The 26918-nt window shown below is 37.7% G+C and overlaps 2 protein-coding genes across 2 annotated transcripts in view; one reads left to right on the forward strand and one right to left on the reverse strand.

The window, feature by feature from the left end:
- The window catches only part of Dytn (dystrotelin), a 39850-nt gene extending 20751 nt beyond the window's left edge, over window positions 1-19099 (forward strand). Inside the window, exons 10-12 of the mRNA XM_070029707.1 lie at window positions 8760-8919; window positions 12659-13133; window positions 18996-19099. Coding sequence (XP_069885808.1) covers window positions 8760-8919; window positions 12659-13133; window positions 18996-19099 — 739 coding nt within the window. The remainder of the gene's footprint in view (window positions 1-8759; window positions 8920-12658; window positions 13134-18995) is intronic.
- Window positions 19100-22272: 3173 nt separating this feature from the next.
- Fam237a (family with sequence similarity 237 member A) lies at window positions 22273-26235 on the reverse strand. The gene is made up of 2 exons (XM_070029841.1): window positions 25824-26235; window positions 22273-22426 (listed from the first exon to the last, which is right to left on the reverse strand). Exons 1-2 carry the CDS (start codon window positions 26233-26235, stop codon window positions 22293-22295), a joined length of 546 nt encoding a protein of 181 aa, XP_069885942.1. The 3' UTR covers window positions 22273-22292.
- Between the last annotated feature and the right edge of the window lie 683 nt (window positions 26236-26918).

The raw sequence follows: 26918 nt of genomic DNA on the forward strand, positions 1-26918 counted from the left end.
CATACCTACCTTTGCATTATATTTTAGCTCATGTATTTTCTTGAATTGTACAAAGCAATTTCAAGTCAACATGTCCGTTTGGAATATAATGCATCCTGGTTAATGTCACCCCTTCCACCATTATCCTACAACTCTCCCAACAACCCTACCCATCTTCTCAATTTTCCTAGTTCTATTTTCACATATATACATTGACTATTATGTCTGTATTTTCCAACCCTTCCTGTCCCCCCCCCCCCCCAACCACACGAGTTCCAACTTCCTGCTCTTCATTTTGTTAAACTTTGTAAGTTACTTCTTTTTTTTGCCAGTCCTGGGGCTTGAACTCAGGGACTGGGCACTGTCCTTGAGCTTCTTTTTTGCACAAGGCTAGCACTCTACCACTTGAGCCACAGTGCCACTTCCAGCTTTTCTGTGTATGTGGTACTGAGTTATCAAACCCAGGGCTTCATGCATACTAGGCAAGCACTCTATCACTCAGCCACATTCCAGCCCTGTAAGTTACTTCTTTAATGGAGTTACACCATTAGAATCCTCCCACCATGTATACCATATTCTAGTTATTCTGTGTGTGTAAATATGCACATGACTCTTTATATGTTCACATATATATTTATGTTAAATCTGACTTCCATATATGAGAGAAAACGTGTCCTTTGTCTCGCAGAGCCTAACTTACTTTACTTAACATAATTTTGTCCAGATTCATCTATTTCCCTGCAAGTAACATAATATCTTTCTACATGATGGATGGGTAAAGTTCATATATATATACATATATATGAACATAATATTTATTATGGAACATCATGTACATATTATTATGTTTGTCCATTGAAAGGCAAATGTGCTGTTTCACAACATGTCGTAATCTTTTGGATAAAGAGCAGCTTTTCTAATGTGTAAGGTCCTAAAGAAACCAGTGATAGCAGTGAGGGATGGTTGAGGTAGCCTTTCCCTTTAAAAATGTCCTCTAGTTTTAACTAAGTAGTAACTAAGTTACTGTTCAATTATTTAGAGTTATACAAATGAAGGTATCAGAAAGGCATAAAACATTGTTAGGTTATTTTTTAACTTTGTTCTCAATTCCTAGTTTTTTTCTGGTTTGCTTTTGCAAATCAAAAGCCAATACTTTGTTTTTCAAAGAAAAATGAAAATAAAAAAAGACATTCAGTATCCCATTATGCACAGATAACAGATGAATGTGATTCACATTGTACTATTACCAAAGCAGAAGTATATGATTGGCATCTTTGTTTATGCATCTTCTTTTCTGTACTACACAGAGACTATTTCCATGTCATTTGCTTCTAAATAATCATTTTCAGTAACCTGACTCTCATCCTTGAAAGAGAAAGTCATAATCAATAAGCAAACTCAATAGTGAATATCTTGGTTATTTCCAAACTTCTCCCATTATTCTGCAGTCAAAATTTCTGGACACGCATCTTCCTGTATATTTTTAATTTATTCAAATTAACTCACTGGGATCACCAAATCTGTTTCTAGTGCCATGTACAGAGTTGTCCTTCTCTAAATTTGGTCAGATAAATGTTCATTGTTCTATACAAACCTTCTGATGGCTTCCCCATGACAAAGAAAGCCAAAGTCTTCCCAACAGCCTTTGATCTGGTCCTAAAAACCCCATTGTCCACCAGCTCTGACTGGTCTATGCCTCTGCCCTGATTTGTCCCTCACTGGCCACACACCTACCTCTCCTCACCGATCCTCAGACATGCTAGGTATACTGTACCACTAGGGCCCTTCCCTGCATGGTTGATTCTTCACCTCCTAAAGCCTCACTGAAGGTTTTTCCTCAGATGTCTTAATCTGTTTCTTTATGAAAACTTGCCTTCTCCACCTCCCCCCAGCTCTGCTACTCCCAGTCATTTACTCTGTATTTATTTTCCATTAAAGCACTTCTTTACTATCTGATGTTTTATTATATATTACTTATTTATTTTTGTGTCCTTAAAACTGGATTTTTTAGACTCTAGGCCCAAAGTCCAGAAATGGGCCTGGGATGTAGCTCAGGGGCAAAGCACTTGCCTAGAAAGTACAGTGTCCTGGGCTTGATGCCCAGTACTATATATATATATATATATATATATATATAAATATATATATATATATATATATACACACACACACACACACACACATATATGTGTGTGTACATATGTATGTTTGTATACATATGTGTATGTATGTATATATATTTAAAACAAAAACAAAGTCCAGGAGTCCTAAGTTCAATCTGACCACTCACCCCTATGACAAATAAAGCGACATGGTGAAGGACAGAGAAAGGAGATTTATTACACAGTAGATAGACATGAGAAGACAGTACTTCCTTTCATACACCTTTATCCAACCCCTGGGGAACAGATATTGGCTTCAGGTTAAATAAGGAAAATTAAGGGAAGGGAGTGAAAGAGAATGTCCCAAGTCATGGGTATGGCTTGGTTTGATCATTCTCTCAGTCTTTGTCCTTGGAAGAGAACTAGAGTGACTGTTTCTTCCACTTAAGACGCTTATCACAGAATGTCTTTGCTTTCCTGAAACCCAAAATAGAGCAAAGGGACCACAGCAGAGAAACCTCAGATCCAAGGGCACAGATTCAAACTTGGGAGACTTTTAGTAAATTCATAGGGTTCAGAAAAAGCATCCTGTAGGTTTTCTCTGGCATCCTAAACTGTAATGTAACTTCTTTGTTTCCAATTGTATTGCCAGAATCTATACCAGTGTCTGAATGCAGCAAATGTTCATTGAATGTGTGTTGGATGGATGGATGGATGGATGACGTCAGACCACAAGCTCATTTGGAATAAAGCATGAAAGACAGAGGAATAAAAGAACCTAGAGTTCGAACAAGATCATCCAGTTCCTGTGAGCCTGACCGTATGTGTGACTTTGAGGAAGTCATTTCACCTTTCCAGTGACTCAGTGATTTCACAGGGTAGCTTGTCATTCCCACTCTCAGAGTAGTTGTGGAGAAAAGACAAAAAGGAGGGAATTGCAAGAGCCATGAAATACTGAAGAGTATTTCAATTTCCATGTGTTATATTCTGTCTATTCCAACTTAACATGATTATTTCCCCAAGATAATCTTACAAATTAATTTTCACTTTAGCCTGTATCTCAATGGGTTCAGAGATTCTGATTAGTGGCTAATTTAGGGAAAAATGAACACAGACTTCTACTATTTCACAATGTGATGACAGGGGAAAAAAATCTCATCCTTGATATCTATTGGCATAGATTAATAAATTGGCATAGTCAAATTGACCATCTTCTAAGACATGAATGGTTATTGTCAAGTGGTCATATTGAATGTATTCGGTGATTTAGTAAATAATCTGCATAGTTAAAAAGCTTCCTCCCTTTTGATTTGGATTTAATTTATATATAGTTGTTCACACTGGGAAGAATAATGCTTTCAATTACAAGAACATAATTGAAGGCTAGGTGCCAAAAATCATCACCTTTATTAAATATTTGGAAAAGTTATTACAAATATGACAGAAGATAAAATTAAAATGTTTTAAAAACAACAGACAAAATTACTTCCATTTGCAGCTAATATAATTGTGAAGACTCATGAAATACCAAATAACTCCAGCAGAAACTACTAGAATTAATAGGCTTTGAGTGACAGTTATCATAAAACAAATATGCACAGATTTATAGCTTCTCAGTCTCCTTGCAATAACCAGCTAACATTTTTATTTAAAAAATCATCTATAATAAATGTAAAATTTGTTTTAAAAAGAAGCAGGGAAAAATTTAATTAGAAATCTCATATAAAGAAAATAATATTTCATTAAGTGCAGAAAGCAAGACCTGAACAAAAAGCAAAACCTGCCAAATAGCTGAGGGGAAGACATTTACAAAAGTATGTTCATCCTTCAAATTCTCCTATGTCAATCCTCACTGTTCACAGATTCAATATTGGCAATTTGCATACTTGCAAGATTTTATTTGTAACTGCAAATCAGTATTTACAGATGTGCATGGAGGCAAACATTTTGAGCTGCCAACATGTCCATCTGCAGCTGAGGTTGACTGGCGTGACTGTGTTCCACATGCTTGCTCTCACTCTTCTGTAAATGAGTGTGCCTCATCCAGTCCATTTGGGGCCTTGAATTGCTTACTCTTCTCCTTTTTCTAGATGGTTTCACTGTTTCACAAAACAAGTGCTTCTCAGCACAAGAAAGCATTCACCTTATTCAATCATGGTGCTAGATTCATTTTATTCAAACAGGTGAATTCAAGGGCAAAGACTCAATAGCACATTTGAAATAAAGTATATTTAAACAACAATCCAAAGTGCATATCAAGCACGAATATCGTGACTGGTGGATGGAAATGTAGTGAATTCAGAGGCCTCTGAAACTAATGCTATCTCTTCTAGGAGGTGTGGTTTTTAGTAATTTGGTAGTTTCTGATTCAGTGGTTTAGATTAAGAGGAAACAACTGCTGTGGATAATAAAAAATGATTCTATATAAAGTAAATGCCTACCATAAAATCACAATACTTTAAAATAAGATTAAAGAATTCTGAAGATAGGTTGGAAGAAGGACTAGGGGCATGGCTCAGGTGGTAAAGCCCTTAGCTAGCAAGTCAAAGTCCGTGAGTTTAATCTCCAGTACAGAGAGGGGTGGGGAGAGAGTGGACAGATGAGAGGTAAGGAAGCGAGGCAGAAACTAATGACTTAGGACTTAGACTTTTGTCTGAAGAAACTTTTGAAGGTTCTGAGTAGATTTAGCTAAAAGGAGCAAGAGTTAAAAGAAAGCTATACAATACTTTCCTGAATTTTTTAATGTTTCTATTCACAAATTTTAAACTTTAAATGTCTGCTCTGTTTAAAATTTATTCCAGCTTCCCTCCCTTCCTTCCTTCCTTCCTTCCTTCCTTCCTTCCTTCCTTCCTTCCTTCCTTTCTTTCTTTTCTTTCTTTCTTCTTTTGAACTCTGGGCCTTGGCACCATCCCTCAGCTCTTCAGCTCAAGGCTAGCACTCTACCACTTGAGCCACAGCACTACTTCTGGTTTTTTGAATGGTTTATTGGAGATAAGAGTCTCACAGCCTTTCTTGCCCGAGCTGGATCCTTGAACAGTGATCCTTAGATCTCAGCTTCCAGTAGCTAGGATTACAGGCGTGAGCCACCACACCCAGTTTTCACTTTCTTTGGTATCAGTAGTCAATTGTACCTTTTGTCTAGCTAATTAAAATTTCTACTTTGCTACATCTTAAGTTCCCTTATGCGCTTAGTTTCATTAATGAAATTTATATTTTATTCTGAGATCAATATTTCCATTCTTATACTGGTACTAAACACTATGGTCGTTGTGGTTGTAGACTGAATAGGACAAAGTTGCCACCACCTGAGAAAGAAGAGGCTAAAGGTAGAGTAGGTATGAGAAGGAAGGTAAGTTCCGTTTGGGAAATGTGAATATTGGGATATCTACGTATAGATGCTGAAAAGGTAGTTGGTTATTAGCATCTGGAATTTGGGGACAACGTATGTACTGGACATGGAGATGTGGGGGGTTGGCGCCTATGGAATCGTGTGATGGCTGAAGACAGAACGTGAACAGAAAAGAGTCTGATCAAGCTCTGACCCCCGTGGAAATGCCTGTTACAAAGCTGGGAAAAGAAGAAGAACCCTCAAGAGGCACTGAGAGTGATGAATGAGAAATGAATGAGGGGAAAGGAAAACCAAAAAAGACAAATATATTATTTAAGCCACGCAGTTTATGGCATTTTGTTACAGTAGTCCAAGAGATAATAGAGTGAAACCACTCCATGATATTAGCTTAATCTCAAGTGAGGTAGAAATGGAGTACATCCCTCAGAAAATGTATTACAAAGAAACCTTTCTGCCCCCCCAAAACCCACATTAATGATAGAAATGAGTGTACCCAGTGTTCTTATTGTGTCTTGTAGAAACTATCACAGTGTGTCAAAATAGTTGTTTGGTTGTTAGATATGAACTCTGCCAGTGGAGAGTTTTTTGCTTTTTTGTTTTCTTCTTTAAAGCAGTAACTAAGATGGTGAGATGCTTTAAAAATAGTTTTTGAATAAAGGAATGAAACCAAATGGAATTGTGAAATTCAAATATACCTGACCTTCAGCTGGTCTGTGTTCTTTCAGCTATGGCATGATAAACACACATCGGTATTTAGAATCACTAGAATATGACCCGGACAAAGCGACCTGGGAGACTTTCTGCCATCATCTCTGAGTTTCTTTGCATCTAGATTGTCATGGAGAAGAGTAAATGGAATTTTTGTTCCTATTATTGGCTAATTGGCTCTCTATCCACTCAATAGCCTATCTGGAAAAGAGCGTGGGGGGTAGGAGGTGCGGAGGGGGGGGGATAGGCTATTTCATTGCTATTTGGAAAAGTATTGACTTCAACCCCAGATTTAATATTTTTCAAAAAAGGCTTTCCTTAATACTGTACTTGGTCATTAACAATTGCTCCGACTTCATATAAAATTCTAACAGGCTCTCCATCCAGTACAATAGCTTCCATGTACCTGTGTATGGAAGGGCAAGTGGGCCTGTGAAGGCAGCAGCGGCCGGGGCCTGCAAGAGCGCACGTCAGAGGAAACCTCGGGTTCCACAAGCAGATGACCGCAGCCCGCGTCCCCAGGTGACTGCAAACAGGAAAGGAATCACCACTAATGCACAAGCCACCCACAACATGGTAAAAGAGTAGAGCCAAGTGTCACAATCATCACCTAGTCTATGAAAGATGTTAATGTGATCAATCTAGAAACCTATTTTTAAGTAATATTCTAATCTCCAATCTGACGGTTTACATATTTCCTATAGAAAATTGAAAAAAATGAAGTGTAGCATACAAACTATTGTAATGTTAATATTTCATATATTTCCTTCTCATAAATATTTTTAAAAATAAGTCTAGACCATATGGCAAAATTTATTTACATAGTTACATTTCAGTAAAAAAATTATATTGTGGGCTTTTTCCATTGTCATTAAAATCTGCATGGTTAATTATATGGATATAATACTACTCATTGAATTTATTTGTGGTTAGAAATTGTTATTTCTCATTTTTGTTTTAATTTAAATTTTACAATTAAACTCTTCATATATTATTCTGTGTACACAGTTATTTCCCTTAATCATATTTCTAAGGTGGGATCACCAGAAAGAAAGTAGCAACCTCAGGGCTGGGAAGATGGCTCTGTGGTAGAGCGCTTACCTTGCATGCCTGAGGCCCTGGGTTCGATTCCTCAGCACCACATAAGCAAAAAGAAGAAAGTAGCAACCTTTTTTAGGCTTTTCTGGCTCACTGAAAACTCACCATTTCAAACTCAAGCCCTGGCTCACTTCATCCTTAGTAAGATTGATTACCACATACTGGATTTTGTCAATTACATGAGCACATTAAATATAATTTTGTTTGCTCTGATTTTTAGTTCTCTGATTAAGAGTAAAAGAAAACCTTAACTCACAAATTTGGAAGGCAAATGCATTTTCTTTTCTTTTGTATTTTCTTGTTGTTTTTTTTGTACCCACTGCCCACCTTTACTGATCCACCAGTTTAGCTTATCCATGTATTTAAAATTTTCATGTTTTAAATTTGACTGAAGAAAACCCTTTTCTCCCTAGGGATCTCCTATTTAATTTGTGCTCACAAGGAAACTTTCACAGTTTTATTTGCTACCTCATTGCTTTTTAATTTTGAGAAATTGAAAATAGCTTGATCTTCTTTAGTGATGAATAATCCAAATAAACCATGTCTCCTACCCTACAGATATATATTATTGTAGGTTGATAGACACAAATCTAAATGCTTCTTTCCTTTTCTTCCTTTCCTTTTCTTCCTTTCCTTCCTTCCTTCCTTCCTTCCTTCCTTCCTTCCTTTCTTTCTTTCTTTCTTTCTTTCTTTCTTTCTTTCTTTCTTTCTTTCTTTCTTTCTTTCTTTCTTTCTTTCTTTTTTTGTTAGTTATGGTGCCTGGGTGCTGCCCTTCAGCTCTTCAGCTCAAGGCTAGCACTCTACCACTTGAGCCATAGCACCACTTCCTGCTTTTTCTGCTTTTGTGGTGCTGAGGAATCAAACCCAGGTCCTCATGCATCATTCAAAGCAAGCACTCTACCATTAAGCCACTTCCTCAGTCCTTTAAATGCTTCTTAATTGCAAATATACCATATGATAATACTGATGTGAAAACTTACAGACTCTTAATAAAGGTCACTGAATCAAAAAGCATAGTATGCATATGAAAATTGTTTGGATATGCAATATTTAAGTGAAGTGACAGCTCTCTGGTCACTCAAAGAGGCTGCAAAGGACACCAACCAGCAAGAAATTGTGCTAAGTCTGGAGCTAGTTCAATTTCATCTCTTTGTGGTTCCTTATCTATGCACACAGCTATTTTTGAAGTACACTGTATTCTATGGAAAACATCAGGATCATGCTCTTATGATGGATTATTGGTGATGGAGGTCTCATTTCTATTTCTTGCTTCTCTAGAGCATAGTCCCTATTAAGAGTGAATTGTGGAGGACTGGGGGATCTATTCATGCTCTCCAAAGGGAAAGAAGGTAGGAACAGACATGTACCTGCAACAGCACTGACAGCAGAGACAAACAGCAACTTTCTCAGCTTTTATAGACAAGTTTCTACAAAGATTTTATTTTGCTTCTTTTATTTACTGAAGTTTGACTCTTGCTGGTCTCTTGCACTTCTGAACCACTCAAGCCTGGTTTCTTTTCCAGGCTCCTTAAAAAACAGTTAAAGCGGTACAAAGACAAGTTGCGAGCAATGTACACCTTGCAGGAAGAAAGAAGATGTAGATTTGAAACAAAGATTCATGAACTCAGAACCAACCAAGACAGTCTAAGGATCACGCTTCAGCAGATGGAGCAGGAACTACAGGTATAAAACGTGGGTAAGGCTGGCCACCTGGACCGCCTAGAAGTCTAACTTTGAGTCCTCCAGATAAGGTTGGGCCGACGCCCAAAGCTTCATCTCCCACTTTGATCCATAGCGTCCCTTACCTTCGTCTCATAATCCCACATCCATCCTCCAGTACGCATGCATCCCTTTCTGGAAGGATGCACCACTGCAAGACAACAGAACCGAGACCATTTACAAACAGCAGACGTAGGCAAAGCAGTTTTGCACAGCACGGATTCTTCAACCTTCCAGTTTCAAGATTCTTTGTTCATTCTTTAAAAATGTTGAGGATCGGGCTGGGAAGGTAGCTCATTGGTAGAGCGCTTGCCTTGCATGCATGAGGCCCTGGATTCAATTCCTCAGCACCACATAAGCAGAAAAAGCAGGAAGTGGTGCGGTGGCGCAAGTGGTAGAGCACTAGCCTTGAGCTGAAGAGCTGAGCACCCAGGCCCAGAGTTCGGGCCCAGTGACTGACCAAAAAAAAAAAATGTTGAAGACCCCTCCCTACCCAAGGAACATTAGTTTTAGTGGCGAATATACATTGCTATTTATCACAATGAAAATTAAAACAGAAGTGACTTTAAAACATATTCTTTACTTAATTGGAATATAAAAGGTAATAAACATTATGCATGGAATTTTTTTTATGCTGGTCCTGAGGCTTGAACTCAGAACCTGGGTGCTGTCCCTGAGGTTTTGTGCTCAAGGCTAGTGCTCTAGACACAGCTCCACTGCTGGCTTTTTTTTTTTGAGGGTTAACTGGAGATGGGAGTCTCATGGACTTTCCAGCCTCAGCTGGCTTCAAGCCATGATCCTCAGATCTCAGCCTCCTGAGAATTACTAAGATTATAGTTATGAGCCACTGGCAACCACTCCATGAAATATTTTAAAACAGTAAATATATAGAAAAGCTGGGCATGGTAGCACATGCCTATATTTCCAGCACTTAGGAAACAAAGGTAAAAGGATGACCGGTTCAAAGCTAGCCTTAACTACATGGTGAGACCTTGTCTCAAAAAATCAAACCAAACAAACATAGAAAAATCCCAAAGACTGAGGATGTATTTCAGTGTTACCTTACCACCTAGTAGGTACAAGTACCCAGATTTCATTGGCATTATTTTACATTTACAAATATTTTTAATGCTGCTTGGCTTAAAGAAAGAACCGAATTTTTCAAAAACTGTTCTAGAAATCAGTCTGTTACAAGATGTGTTGATAGAATCATGTGAAGAAATTTGACTTCATATAGATTTGCAGTTAAAAAACAGGAAGATTTTCCTAATATTATTTCCTATTAGGAAATAACACCTGTGGTTTAGAATTCAATCTCAGGGCTCCACACTTGCTAAGCAGGTTCTCTAACACTTGAATTATATTCCCATCCCTTTTTTGCTCCAGTTCTTTTTCAGATAGCATCTTATGCTTTTTGTCTTGAGCTAATTGTAAGGTAAGTTAAAGTAGGTCGCTGATGAAGAGAACACAGCATGGTATTCAGGCAGGAAAAGAAGTTTCTTTACCAGACTGCTGCCTTGCCATGCATGATAGAGAGCACATGGCCAAAGGGCCAAGCCTGGCCTTCACTTGGGAAGGGGCAGGGAGGTGAGGGAAGGTGTGGTAACACCAGATGCGATGTGACCTCAGAGCCTGCGACCCTCCCATAGTCCAATGGGAGGCATGACGCGGGCAGCCCTGGACGTGACCTTGGAGGAGGGGCAGTGACTGTCTGCAGGTGTGCCAGTTACCTAGGTGACACAGGTACTGGGTGGGCACTTAACCAAGATGGGGGAGGAGTCTGTCTCACCTTCCCAGGGTGGATCTTACACTAACCTTGGATCTTGATCCTCTTACTACCAACACCCTCTGTTGCAGGCACCACAGGCATGTTCCCTATGTCCAGCTTGCTGGTGGAGAAAGGGCCTTGTTAACTTTTTTGCCCAGAGTAGCTCCCAAGCCACAATCCTGATATCTACTTCCTGAGCATCTAGGATAAAGGCATGAGCTACCACACATCACTCAGGACACTTTTATTTAATACTCTACTAAAATACTTTAAAAATAATATTCTCTTAAAGGAGAGCTGCATTGTGGGGGTCTGAAATTGTATGTTTCATTAAAATCCAATGTCTAGTACACTTGAATGGATCTAACCAGGATTCGTTTTGTTACATTTATCAGTCTTGTTGAGCTAAACTGAATATCGTAAGGCTCACTCATTTTATTTTGAAAAAACTCATTCATCAGTGTTACTACTCATTTCTTCAGAAATACTTAAGAATTGGAAAGTGGGGCTGGAAAGGTAGCTCAGTGGTAGAGTGCTTGCCTTACATGCATGAGGCCCTGGGTTCAATTCCTCAGCACCACATAAGCAGAAAAAGCCAGAAGTGGTGTTGTAGCTCAAGTGGTAGAATGCTAGCCTTTAGCTGAAGAGCTGAGGGACAGCACCCAGGCCCAGAGTTCAGGCCCCACGAAAGACAAAAACAAAACAAAACAAAAAGAATTGGGAAGTTATCAAGCTTAGGGTCATACATGCAAGTTTTCTAACATTCTAATTTCTGCTTCAAACTTTAAATGTCAGAATAGACAATAACTATACTTCATTGTTTTCTTTGCAGTGATATTCTCATTCTCATCAGATTTTTTTCAGAAAAAAACTTGCCAAATACCCAACTCTGAATAGTCATAGACTACACACTGTTTTGTGGCACAAAAAGGCCGTGTACATTGCATTGCAGTATGTATCTGAAGTGTTTCATGCACACTTCCTGTTTCATCACACACAATATTATTTTGAGGCAGTGCTGGGGTTTTGAACTCAATACCTTATGCTTGCTAGGCAGACACTATTCCATTTGAGCCCCATCTACAGCCCTCTTTTGCTTTTAGTTACCTTTCCAATAAGGTTTTACATTTATGCTCAAGCTGCCAGACCACAATGTTCCTGTTTATGCTTTCTTTCATAGCTGGAATGTGCACCAGGCCCAGTAGTAGAGATGGCAGAGATGGGGGTCTACATTATTGTTGCCCAGGCTGGTCTTGAACTGTAATCTTCCCAATCTTATTAGTAAGATGTCTGTTTTTTTTTTTTTTAAACTGTTATATGATGACAAAGCCTCTTGTTACTCAGTGTGTGTTGGTGCTGTCTGGATTTCTATTCAGGTGCAAACTGCTATACTTACTGTTGATTTTGTACCAGGAGTGTATACGTAAATGCAACAATCAGCCAAACGACACCCATGGATGATTAGGAGAGTAACTTCACAGACATCAAAAAGGCCTGAGGGATTCCAAAGTCTGTGGACCACACTTTAACACGGAGAATAACCCTAGATTTTTATTTATGCCTCTGACTTGTGAACCCTGCCTCACCATGCCCACTAGACAGATCACTGGGAGTTTATTATAATAATTTTTAATTTCGAATGCAACCTATGTTTTCAGAACTTCCTGATGACCCTTGTAGAATGTAGGCTTTGGGAGAACTCGAATTTTTTCCAACTTTTTGTGATTATTCCTTGAGCAGTTTTACAACCTGAATTGTCCCAAATCTTAGAGAGAGTTTAAGCTTACTCCTGAAGTAAAAGTACCAAGTAAAATATTTATAGAGAAAAAAGAAATATGTGGCATTAGCATCTCCTGGAATCTTGGAATTTAATAAATATGTTTATGAAACAAATAAAATAAATATTTCTTCTTAAACAAGATTTTCTTTGCTCAGGCAGTGTTACCACTACTTCATCCCTCATCCTCCTGTCAAAACATCATGTGTGAAGCCAAGAGTTCTTCATCTAACAGGACTTGGAAGGGAGGAGAATCTTCTCAGATTAAGAATGCCTCTGAAGGCAGTCCAAAATGGGAACCTATTCCTAACTCTGCTGTGATTGACAAAAGGCACAGAAGTCAAGCAAATGCAGAGTTTGCTCAGGAAAATACAGAACCTCCAGCTAACACTTTGCAAAGCACCACAGCACAGAGCCATTCACAAAAGATGCCAAAGGAAATCCCGAGCTTTCTATCCAGTCATCAGAAGGAAAGGCTGAAAATTTCTCCTGCTGAAATGGGCGGTTCTCTGGCACTTGCAGAAAGAAAAGAGATAGTTAGCATCCAAGAGAGAGATAATGAGCAAGAGGGAGAGGAACTGCAAGACCTATTGTCAAAGCTCCTGGATGCCTTCAATCCAGAAACAACATCAGGTAAGATTTTCACATTCAGAGATGATAGTGACGGCCAAGGAGTAGAGAAGCTTTTAAAACACTTGGTTCCACAGTACTAACTAGTCCAATGGCTGTGATTTATCTAGTGTATAACAGAGTTCTGGATTTTTTGTGCATCCACAGCATCTCTGAATTTGACTCTTACAATTGACTGATTCACAGGGATATGGTGAGCATGCAAGACTTCAGTAGAATGCCTGATACATGGTAAACATGACATAAATATTGTTTTGTTGTTGAGATTATTGTTATCAGTAGTCAATAAATAACATATAATTAGGCAGCCCAATATCACCATTTAAAATCAGGATTAATGATGACGCTCTCTTTGTAAAGGAGAAGGGATTGAGGTATTTTATATTGTAAGTAGCATATCAGTATCACCTTCTTCATAAGCCATGATTCACTGCTGATGTCAGAAGGCCTTTTGAAACAATTGCTATAGCAATTTCCTCTGTTTTGAAATAACATTGCCCTATTTCTCTCCAATGTATATGCACGTGCATATTAATGTATACATATACATATATACATGCAATGTATATACATATGATTATTTATGTTACAAACTTTGATTTACCTAAAGAAAGAGGATTATATTCTCATGTTTCTACATTAGAGGGAGCCTTCTCAAAATATTTAGGAGTTGGTATATTCATTTTATAGCACTACCATAATATTGGAGACTATTTTCACAACAGACTAAGTGACTTACACAAAAGGAAGGAAGGAAGGAAGGAAGGAAGGAAGGAAGGAAGGAAGGAAGGAAGGAAGGAAGGAAGGAAAGAAGGAAGGAAGAAAGGAAGGAAGGAATGAAGGAAGGGAGGGAAGGAGGGAAGGAGGGAGGGAGGGGAGGAAGGGAAGGGTAGGGGAGGAGGGAGATGGAGGGAAGGAAGGGCTGTTTTTTCACTGCCCAGAGGTTGGAAGTCTCAGACCAAGGTGTCAGAGCATCAGTGTCCTCTGAGACCTCTCTCTTTTGGGGGTTATCACTTGCCTTCTTCCATCTATGTCTTTATACAGTCTTCTTTCTGTATGTTTATGTTGAAAGTTCCTTTTTTATCAACACACCAGCTATATTAGAATAGAGCCCATTCTAGTGACCTCATTTTCACTTAATCACTGAATGTAGCACCACTGGGGTTAAGACTTCATTATATAAATTTGAGGATGGAGGGGACAAAATTCAGCCATGATCGTTGGAGACCTAGACATCAGCATGTACTAATGTCAGTTTTATTCTGAATCTAGTAGAGCCAAGTCAATGAAGCTCTATAGTTATGGAGTTATAGTCTTCTCATTAGAGGAAATGAGTTCACACAGATCCTAGAAGCATGCTCAAACAGTCTATGACAAAGACAGGATGGGGAACTCCTTGTGCCAGATTCTTAAGTTGACATAGAATTCCAGGCATTGTATTTCCAGCTGAACATCCTTGGGGCCATAATGAGTCTCCAAGGCAAAGTCAATGTTCACTTGACCTTTTTAAGAAAAGTTCATATAAAATTCACATAAAAATTGGATTTTATAGGAAAGATTTTAGTCCTTGACATCTTCATCTTGTGTTAATGTTTTGGGTTGTTATTCTGAGGAGTCGATGAACATGGCTAATTTCCGAACTGTTATGGTAGGTTAGCTCTCAGAAATGCAGTGGTTAGAATGTGCTTTTTAAAAAAAACAGTCATCATTGGCAAAGTCTACTACTCACTTACGTCACATTGGGAAAACAATGCCTGAACCTTTCGTACCTAAAGGCGAAAGACTGATGAATATTTTAAGTGACTTTATTGAAATCTTTGTATAAAAATACATCTATATGGGTATATACATGCATCGTTGGGTTATTAAAAGGAAAATCACCAAAGAAAGGAAAAGGTATTTCTAAATCCAGATGATATGAGAATGTGTAAATACATGATTGGTATTATCTAGTCTTTTAAAAATATTAAAAGTAGGTCTGGGAAGGTGGCTCAGTGGTAGAGCGCTTGCCTTGCAAGCCTGAGGCCCTGAGCTCAATTTTTCAGCACCACATAAGCAAAATAAAAAAAAAGGAAAGGAAAAGAAAGAAAGAAAAAAGCTGGAAGTGGCACTGTGGCTTAAGTGGTAGAGTGCTAGCCTTGAGCTGAAGAGCTGAGGGACAGCGCCCAAGCCCAGAGTTCAGGCCCCATGACCAGATCCAAAAAATAAAAATAAAAAATAAAATAAAATAAAAATATAAAAAGTATATATCTCAAAATAGTCACCTCTATTTTCACATATCATCTCAACGGAACCTTTGAGATGCTTCTTTAGTAAGTACAAGTTATTATACAAAGGCGCTTATAATTCAACAGATTTTTTTTGGTCAGCCATGGGGCTTGAACTTCTGGCCTGGGTGCTGTCCCTGAGCTCTTCAAGGCTAGTGCTTTACCACTTGAGCCACAGTACCACTTCCAGTTTTCTGGTGGTTAGTTGGAGAAAAGAGACTCACAAATTTTCCTGCCCAGGCTGGCTTTGAACCATGATCCTCAGATCTCAGCTTCCTGAGTATCTAGGATTACAGTCGTGAGCCACTGGCGCCTGGCCAGATGTTTTATTTTAAGATGGAAAGCTATAGTCTTCCTTTTTTACATTAGGCTTATTTTTTTTGAAGCCTTGAAGCATAAGCCTGAAGGTCTCTACGATTAGTGTTTACATGGCCTATATCATTACTCATTCAAATATTTTCAGTTAAACTTGGGTCCTTATTCAGTCTTGTATTAAATGTGATCCTGTTTTCAAACTCCACTTAATCAGTGGTAATGTGTTATAAAATATACTCCAGAATTTATGCATAATCTATGTGATGGCCACGCTGACACAGAGATGGATGGTGAAACAAGGTAAATGAAGGGGTTTTTCCCCACTGTTGTTTATTTTCTTCTCTGTTTATCCTGGGAGCACCAGACAGCAGAAGTTTCTGATTGCTTTAGTGTTGCAGCTTTCTTAGCATTTTTACTTTTGGAGAAGTATTGGGGAAAAACTAGAAATATCTACTATTTACAAAACACTGAGCTTTACTTAGCATTAATATAGTCACCTAGAGAAGAAGAATCACACAATACATAAAGAAATCAAGACTTTCAACATTGATAGAAATGTTTGAATAAAAAACAAATAGAGGGCTGAGGAGGTGGCTCAGTGGTAGAGTGCTTGCCTTGAATGCATGAGCCCCTGGGTTCAATTCCTCAGCACCACATAAGCAGAAAAAAAAAAGCTGGAAGTGGTGCTGTGGCTCAAGTGGTAGAGCACTAGCCTTGAACTGAAGAACTGAGGGACAGCGCCCAGGCCCAGAGTTCAGGCCCCATGACTGCCAAAAAAAAAAAGAAAGAAAGAAAGAAAAGAAAAGAAATTTTGGACCTGAAAAATTATACACAATAGCTGAAGTGAACATTTCCATAGAAGGGTTCAACAGAAAACAGCACTATTCTCCTGCGCTCACTGAGCATTTTAACAATAGATTTTCTTTCAGATAAGTCATCTATCTCTATTTTAGTCTAATTGTGGTGCTATCTTACTCCTCTGTATCAAGTTTCCCTTCTTCTTCATCTTTCGTTACTCTTTGTGCGGTGGAACATTCTAACAAACTAGGGTCAAGCAGAAAAAAGAGCCAGAAAGCTCAAAGAGACAGAAAGAATGCACTTGAAACTATCCAGCCTAAGGAAAGAAAGGGGAAAAGTGATGAATGCTTAAGATTCATGGCATACCATCAAGGAAAAATTTATATATACATATATAATATATATGTGAAATATATGCATATATATATATATAATGAAAGTTCTAGGTGCAGAAAGAAGAGAAACGTGATTAAAATAAGCTTGCTCAAAGAAATAATGACTCTCAACCATCAAATATAGGGAAGAAAATGAAATTGAAATCACAAACGCCCAACAGATCCCAAATAATTTAAACTGAGATACTCCATCATGAGCTACATCTTCACTGACTTAAAAAAAAAAAACAACATTTCAAGGTACTACTAGAACATAAAAAAAATTACCAAACAAGAAAAACCCTTATGGATTAAATGGATTATTGCTTTCCTATTTCTTTCTTTTTCTCTTTTGAGACAGAGTCTCTTTAAGTATCTCACAATGGCCTCTAGTTTATGATCCTCCTGCCTCTGCCTCCTGAACATTGGCATTTTAGGTGCAAGCCACAATGTCCCACTGCTTTCCTATTTCTTTATTTTTCAGTCACTAGAGGCTGAGAACACCCTCTCTCTCTCTCTCTCTCTCTCTCTCTCTCTCTCTCTCTCTCTCTCTCTCTCTCTCTCTCTCTCTCTCTCTCTCTCTCTCTTTTGTTGGTGGTGGGGCTTTTCTGCCTGGGCCGGCTTTGAACTGTGATCCTCAGATCTCAGCCCCCTGAATAGCTAGGATTACAAGTGTGAGCTACCAGCACCCGTCTCTTTTTTTTTTTTTTTTTGGTCAGTTGTAGGGTTTGAGCTCAGGGCAAGGACACTGTCCCTGAGCCTCTTTGTGCTCAAGGCTAGCGCTCTACCACTTGAGCCACAGTGCCACTTCTGGTTTTTGAGTGGTTAATTGGTGATAAGAATCTCCCAGGGACCTTTTTGCCTGAGCTGGTTTTGAACCACAATCCTCAGATCTCAGCTTTCTGGGTAACTAGTATTACAGGCATGAGCCACATGGTGCATGGCTAAGAACACTATCTTAAAATAAATTTGCACAAGCACAAAGGTTTTTATTCAGGCTATCGAGAATGACTTATTCAAGGTCTCAATGGCACTAGAGCAGTGTCAGAGAATGCATGGACTCAAGATGCATCACCACCTCTCATAGCCATCCAAAAATAGTACACAAGGAGCCACAATGCAAGTCATCTAGCCAAAAGTTATGTAACTAACATAATAATGCTTTCCATATGTTCATTCCCTATGATCTATTTTTTATCAACTACACAACTAACATAATACTACATGTTTATAATAAATTAAAATTCTGAAATGTAGTTTTTCTGAAAACAAACTCACTGCCATGTTCTCCATTCCCTCTGTCAGAATTTTCCTCTCATGTTTTTATTTGCATATATATACATCTTTCCTTTTTCAATGTAAGCTAGATCCCACTATACTTTTGCTGTTTTCACTGCTTCAATGTCTTTGACATGGAGCAATGCCATTTTTAACATGCTTCAGAATATCTCTGGGTATGAATGGACTATCATTTACTTTACGATATATAATTAACTTGTTTCTAATTTGTAGTCTATCTCACAAAGGCTTTTGTGCTTATATGGAAACAGAACTGATCGCTGCCAAATTCTTCTCTTCCTATAACAATAGTTATTATAACATCACAAGAGATCACACAAATAGTTCATAATGTAGCTGTGGAGTTGTGTTTCTGGAGCAGCTTAATCAGTATCACCTGAGATCTTATTACAGCTACAATTCTCAGGCTTGTCCCACATGGACTGAATCCTAACTAGGATGAGGATAGCAATCTGTTTGAACTCTCCAGATGCTTCTGAGACTCATCAGAACATATAAGATACCACTATAGAGTAGGGCTTCTGAGACACATCAGAACATATAAGATACCACTATAGAGTAGGGCTTCTATCCCCTAGACTTGTGCTACAAGCAATGGGAAAATATACTTTAAGATCTCACAATCTGGCTGGATTCATGGGATTGATAATAATAAATATGAACATTTAATTTACCATCTAACTTAGGGGAAAAGTGTGGTTCTCAGGAATTGAGGAAGGTTAGATGCTGGCCTCTGTGCAAAAGCTTCGGCAAGTTCCATTGAGAAGTTCCAGTTGTATTTTCCTGAAGTATCGCCTGTTGGTTGATTCCAGGACCACAGTCCTCGGTGAACACGGACCTGTACAGTAGAGCTGAGCGGCTGTGCAGGGCCTTCTCTGCCTTTGTGGATCAAATCACCTTGCCCAACTTGAAGTGAAAAGGAGTCCAGGCTCAGAGGCCCTTGGGAGTGATAACAAAATGCATATTTAAAATCTGAATTAAAATAATTGTCTTCTACCTCTCTCTCTCTCTCTCTCTCTCTCTCTCTCTCTCTCTCTCTCTCTCTCTCTCTCTCTCTCTCTCTCTCTCTCTTTTTCTCTCTCTCTCTCTTTCTCTCTCAATAGCTGGTTTGAAGTATGAAGTTGTATTTTTTAATTTCCTTACTCATATCTCTTGGTTCTCTTTGTTCTTTTGTTCAGAAAAAAAGTTTTGTGTGTGAGGAGTAGGATAGGGGAAAGAAGACACAGCAGCAGGCTCAAATCTAGCTGTGCTGGGATTTCATCCGAGGGCCATTCTAACTGTGGAGATTTGGCAATAACATTCAAGTGTGTGATCTACATGTCAGAGGCAAGTCTGCTTCAAGTATTACTTAAATTGGAATCGATGGCCTAATTTTTTTCTATTTGACTGCTGCTGAAGGATAGGCTTGATTGAAAAAACAAACAAACTAAACCCACAAACAGACATTTAGGAGTGCATGTAAAGCTTGTAAAATCTGAACAAACTCTGGATGGCAGCAGTGCCAGTCTTCTGGTTGTGATATTGTACTATAGCTATACATGGTGTTCCCATAGGGGGGAAAATAGATAAAGGGGATATATTTGTCTCTATCATTCTTTACAACGCTCTGCAAATTAATAAGTATCTCAAAAATGTCCTTTCTTCATATATTGGATTAGGTGGTGCTGTGTACGTGATGTTACTATAGATTTTATCTATATAATCTGTCATAGTTTGAAGAGTAAATGATATCTTTTTATATAGGATTAGTATTAGGTTTTCTTATTAAATTCCACTCCAGCATTTAAAGTTTTTCTTTTTGGCATATTGTAAATGTTGTGTTTTGGTTTACTTGTTGAACATATTTTCTTTTCTTCTTACTGTTTCCCAGAGTGTTTCTGGGGACTGATAGCCACATCCTAGTGCATACATCAGTTCATGGACCAACTCTTGACCACTACTGGTTTTGTACAAGCCACGAGCTTAAAATGGATAAGGATAAAAGAAGGACATTTTGTGACACATGGAAATTTTGTATTGTCAAATTTCAGTATCCATAAACAAAGCTTTAATGTACCTATTATTGTAGCTTTTTTTTGTTTTATCAAGACAGACTTGATTAGTTCCAACAGAGACAAAATGACCCATAAAATCAATAATATTACAGAAAAATATTGCTTACTCCCAGGGGAGGGGAGAAGCAAAGCAGGGTCCATTCTACAAGAGTAGTGTCTTATCAATGATTTATAAAAGGTAATAAATTTATTAGAGTGTCATGGAGGATATGAGGAAAAACACTAGAGAAAACAGGAAGAATGCAAACTCATGAACCTATTTAGAAAGACAGCCAAAGGGTGGCACCTGTCTTTTTGACTCTTCAAGTAGTTGTAGGAGGGGTTTCCATTTCAATGTCAGTTTATGAGGACAGTGCATATTGGTCAATGTCATCTCTTTCATCATTCTATCCCATCTCTCCCAACTCCAGCTCCCTGTGCAAGTTTCCTAGCTCCATTTTCACATATGTACATTGAATATTATGTCTACATTCTGCTACCCTTCTTCTCTTCATTCATCTACCCCCTCCCTTGAACTTTACTCTCCACATACAGACCTCAGGTTCCAGTTTCCTGGTATTCATTTTCTTAGACCATAAGTTAGTTATTCAAAGGAGTTACATTATTGAAATTCTTCCCTGTATATGCCATATTTTAGTTAACACATCTGTATGTGTATATACATATGACTATGTTTATGTTTATATATATATATATATGTGTGTGTGTGTGTGTGTGTGTGTGTGTATGTGTTGATTGGTTGAATGATTCATAAGTTAGACCTAAGTTCCACATATGTCTATCTGGGTCTGACTTCATTTAACATGATTTCTTCCTGGTCCATCCAATTTTCTGCAAAAGACATAGCATCATTCTTCCTGATGGATGAGTAAAATTCCATTGTGTACATATCAGGGAGACAGATTTTTAATACCCTCACTTTTCATGATTAATCACAATTTCAGGTTGGACTACCTTCCCTCCTCTTGATCTTTCTCCAGGCTCCCTTCCCCGATGGCTAGGAGTGGGACTAATCTTCAGAGACAATAACCTTATGATAATATTCCTTTCAAGTGATATTATTTAGATATTATTTCTGGCTTCTGGAGGCCTCCAATCCTTTTTCTTTGGGTCTAGAAAAAGCAAGAGAATTGCTAACATAGTTCAAATTTAAATTTGTTATCAATCATTGGTCATAATAAAACTATTGGAGACATGGGAATAATTAGAGAGAAAAATAGCATGAGGTCTAGAACTCAAGGAAATTTGCTAATTGAACTTCACTGCTATGAACCTCATTCAGGGTTGGTCATTTATTTATAGTTTCTTTTCTTACCATGATGTTCATTTTCATTTTATTTTGCTTTGTAATGTGGAATATAACAACCTATAGGCTTAATTTTTAATCAAACAAGAAACATACAACTGGAAGATAATTTATACCTATGCTATTTTATTAGAATTTGGCTATCATTAATGGTAACATGAAGTGTTTTAATAAAGAAACTCCAATAACATTACTTGGGCTCCAAAGCTTTTTTTTTTTATTAATTTATTTGTATTAGAAGATTGCTGTATATCTCAGGTTTTTTTTTTAACTTTTTGCTTCATTCAATATTCAAAACTATTCTCTCAAACAAGATTTAGTATCTCCAACATTGGTAACTGTTCATTAATCTATGTAGTCCTTTATATGCTAGTGCATAAGCAATTCAGTCATTATTGACTTAGAATTCATGCAGCGTATTCAAGTGGAAAGTATGACACTCTGTTTCATTAATAATACCAGACATCTCCAAAATGTAATTCATCAACTATGACGAGGCAGAAGCTCCCAATCCCCAAATCTACTTGGAAGCTAATTCTTTTAGTGGGATGGCCTGGCAATAGTCACCATCTGAAGGAACATGCTAATAACCTAAAAGAATGAAGCTTTAAAGAAGCTTAAAAGAAGTTCTGGTAGAGAATTTGGCATGGTACTAACTTCTGGAAATTTTCACCATTTAAAATTTTAAAAAATAATCAAAAAATGTGTATTTTTCAATTTCAAGAACTGTGTTGGCTTTGAAGTTAGATTTACTTTCGCTTTATATCCAGGCTCAATTTTCCAACAAACCTAGGCCCACTCCTGTGCACATGCCTGCTTATCAAATCTTCAATCAACTCTTTCTTCTTTAGGAAAGGGGTTCTTAGAAGCTGAGAATATACACCTGAAAACAGAGAAAATAAACTTCATAAGGTTAGCAAATTACTGAAGACTACTTGAAAATCCATATATTGATTTAAAAAAAATAAAAATTTGTATTTCGGCCTACCTACTCTCAAATATGCTAAAACATTTATTGCAGGGTTTATTTATTTATCTATAAATTTATTATAAATGTATATTCTATTTATTTATAAATGTGTATATTAACTTCAAAGTTGATTTATATATAAATTTATTACAAATATATATTTATTTTAATATATTTGTGTAATTATGTATATGTTTATTCATATGTAAATACATTTATTTATATAGTTAGAGAAAATCTGGTGTTCTGTACAATTAGTCATGTGGTCTAAGTTTAATAAATAATTATAAATATATTCCCTTATCAGTTAATGTGCATTAAAATATTTGGCTATAAACAGACCATAATTTTTAATACACACACACAAAGAAAGCATTTTATGCCATCTGTAATGTAAGCTTCCAGAGATTGACTTGGCTTTCTAAACATACTTCATGCCACAATTATCTTAGTGGGGCATATTCTGATTATTTCTCAATTTTCTGTTACTATAAATAGTACTGCAGTGAAGAGCCTGTTCATCACTGAACATTCATCATGTGAATGTTGTTTCTAGATGAACAATTATGGAGTATGTTACATAAGAAATTTGTTTTTTTGGTCAGTCGTGGGGCTTGAACTCTGGGCTTAGGCGCTGTCACTGACTCTTCAGCTCAAAGCAAGTGCTCTACCGCTTGAGCCACAGCACCACTTCTGGTTTTCTAGTGTTTTATTGGAGATAAGAGTCTCATGGACTTTCCTGCCCGGGCTGGCTTTGAACCATGATCCTCAGATCTCAGCCTCCTGAATAGCTAGGATTACAGGTGTGAGCCACTGGCGCCTGGCTAAGAAATTTCTTACAATGAGTAAAGTTGAAAGTTGAGCATTTGTGATTCTATATTTCTGAAGTATATTTTTCCTCTTGTGTGTGTTTGAAAAATAATCACTATGAACATTTGTCAGCTGAGTACCACCTGGAAACATTATTGAATTATACATCTAAATTTTAATTTCCTCATCACAGAGAAAAAGACTCTTAATTTTTCTAGAATATATAAACTGCCAATCTCAGAAAGGGAGATGTGTATGCTCTTCCAAGTGGTAGAGCAAGTTTTGCTGAAGGAAGAAGGTATTGTTTAGACACAAACAGGGTTATACCTTAAAATCTCTGTCTCTCTGTCTCTCTGTCTCTTCTCTCTCTCTCTCTCTCTCTCTCTCTCTCTCTCTCTCTCTCTCTCTCTCTCTCTCTCTCTCTCTCTCTCTCACACACACACACACACACTTTCTTCTCCCCTCCTTTTTTGTCAGTAGTGAGACTTGAACTCAGGGCCTGGCCATTGTCTCTGAGCTCTTTTGCTCAAGGCTAGTGTTCTGCACTTTGCGCCTCAGCACCACTTGTTTTTGTTTTTGTTTTTTTTTCTGGTGGTTAATTGGCGATAAGAGTTTCATGGACTTTCCTGCTTGGGCTGGCTTTAACCATGATCCTCAAATCTCAGCCTCCCGAGTAGCTAGAATTGCAGGCATGAGCCACCGTTTTCTTTCTTTGCATGGGAACCTTTGTGCATTAACTTAAACTCTATTCCTTTTTAGTGTTATCTGTGTTGTGTACTCTTGACCTAATAATATTCCCCTACCTTTTCCCTGCCCTCTCTTTCTTCTCCCTCTCTCTTTTCTCCCTCTCTTTCTCTCATTATCTTTCTCTCCCTCTCCCTCTTCCCCTCTCTCCCCCTTTCTCTCCTACTCTCTATTCCTCTCTTCCCTAAAGTCAATTAGCAGTTAAGCTTGGATGTATCTCCCCTCTTAGTACCTTCCTTTAGATATTTCAGCTTTCAACCATTAGCCAATATTCGTCTAGACATTTTTAGAGTCTTTTCTTGTAATATCTCTGTCCTTCAGTGTTTTTAAAGTTCTCATTTCCAGACCTATAATGTTCCTGCTGATCATTGTCATAAACCCACAATGTCCTGGTCACCATCTAGCTTGGTCAGTGGTTCATAGGAGAAAGGTCTTCCAGATTTTTTTTCAGAGTTCTGTAAGTTCTTTCTTACATTTTCTTTTTTTTAAATAAAATTACATGAACATGTAAAATTACACAGAACATGAAAAGACTTTGTTGGTCATCAAGTTCTTTCTGTATCCTTCAAGTTCAAATGAAGAAACTGAAAACTAAATACTTAGGTTAATTTGCCCAAGGTTCTATAGCTCTTTGATTCCTATTTTTTCACATTTTGTTGATGCAATATTAATAAATATGATATAATCCATACAAAATTACATGAGTTACATGTTTAGTGACATCAACACAACAAGAACGTTTTCTGCGTATTACATACCCACCTACTTTAGCTTTTCCCTTCTTCCCAAATGACATGATTACTCCTGGGAACTATAAGAACAAACACCTCTTCACCTTCACCTTCATTCCACCTGATAGCTTATTATCCCCAGTGATAAAAGGAAAAATTACTGGAGGATTCCTGAAAGTACATCCAGATCCCATTGAACCACTACAGATATAATGAAGTTTATTGGAAGGACATCTCAATGTTCTTATAACTATTTAACTTGTAGACATGTATCTTCTTGACCCAAGAGCTTCTTTGTGATTAACCAACCAAATGGAAAACAAATCTTTCCTAAGGCTCAGACAATTCCTTGTGCCTGCATAAAAATAACTTTGAAAAAGTAAAACGCGTCCTCCTCATACTTAACTACTTGCTAAGTCTCCTTAAGGTTTGCTGACCAGCTGAGCCAGTAGCATCTCTGTAATGCGATGAAGAAAATGACTTCCAAAGTTGAAACTTTCTGTATTTTTATGTCATAAACGTATATTCCATAGTTATAAAAATGTTATCTGTATAACATACCTCAACTACTCTCATGAACAGCTAGACACAAATAATGCTATTTTCAGTTATTCTGTAAACATTCCATGGAGTTATGCACAGTAATAATGTTAAATAAAAAATAATTGATTTTTTTTGCATTCAACAGCTAAATATGATAAGAATGGAAAGTTAGCGGGGTGCCAATGGCACACATCTGTAATCCTAACTACTTGAGAGGCTGAGATCTGAGGATGCCGTTTGAAGCCAGCCCAGGCAGGAAAGTCTATGAGACTCTTATCTTTAACCACCAAAAGCTGAAAGTAGAGCTCTGTCTCAAATGGTAAAGTTATCTATGTGATACTTGTGTACTTTTGAGGTTCACTCTTTGCAAGGAATCTACATGACACTAAATTCCTCAAGTCCATTTCCCTTTTTCTGATACTTTGTCACATTCATCCTTGATTCACCCTTTTAAAAAGATAAAAAGGAGCAGGGTGGGTCACCTTGTTTACTCCCTGCGTGTTGTAATTGTGCACGGGAGATTTTCTCATCTTCTCCAGCCAATTGCCTCCTTCCTAAGCCATGATTCCTGGAAAGAACACAGTCCACATAGATGTCCCAGAAGAGTTGGGCCAGATCCCAAAACAGTGCCCCATGCTTCAAGTTCTCAGATGACTTCAGGTAGATCATAAAGTCCCAGAAGCCTGAAACAGAGTTGGAAATGCGAGGCTTTCGCATTTCCAGCAGGAGAACAGAGGAAGACTCCCAACACTGTGGATCTGCTTGGTTCAGAGCAAGCAGGTCTGTCTGGCTGTGACAGAAGAAAGGAGACACACAGCACATTCCCACTATGAGCAGGGAGCAGATGAGGCTCAAGGGGCGATGGATCCCTCTTCTGTTCCCAGGATCAGCCATGGCTCTGTAACTGCATGGGATGGAAATGTATCAGTCCCTGCTTATGTCCCATGTAGTAAAAGAAAGCAAGTCTTTCTTAAGAACCTTAGTCCTTGCAAAATAAGCACCTCACTGTCACTAAATACAAAGCCTTGTCCTGCATCCCAAACCACAAGCCTCATTCTATCTAAAATGACTTATGGCCAGGCAGTGTAAAATCAAAACAGGCTAAGAAATATCCCTAACCTGTGTAGTTTTGCAAGATAAAATAAGTGAACATGTTTTTCTCTGTGGCAGAAGAATACAGTTGAAGCAAAAATGTAAACTCTTGACATGTATCTTTAATTATTTGACAATGTCTTGCCTAGCTATCCTAATGGAAAATTCCCATGTAATTCAGAATTTAAATGTAGGTTTTATCTTTGTATGCTTTTGTATTCATAATGGCTTATAAGTTTTTTTTAAAGACAATAGAATTCTAAAACATAATAATGATAAGCATAAGAGGTGTTAAAAGTGTAGGTAAACATATTTAAGAACTGAAAAACATATTCAATCCACTAGAATAGATTCAACAGGCATTGTACAACACCTGAAATATCCTGAAATTCTGATAAAACTTTATAATGAAATTGTTTTTATACTTTCTCTCCTTTCTCTGAATCACAAGGACTTTAAAGTTAATGATTTGCCTCTCGTTCAGT

This window comes from Dipodomys merriami, unplaced genomic scaffold, assembly GCF_024711535.1.
Source record: "Dipodomys merriami isolate MVZ:Mamm:240054 unplaced genomic scaffold, mDipMer1.0.p SCAF_1, whole genome shotgun sequence".
In the NCBI taxonomy this organism is placed as follows: Eukaryota; Metazoa; Chordata; class Mammalia; order Rodentia; family Heteromyidae; genus Dipodomys; species Dipodomys merriami.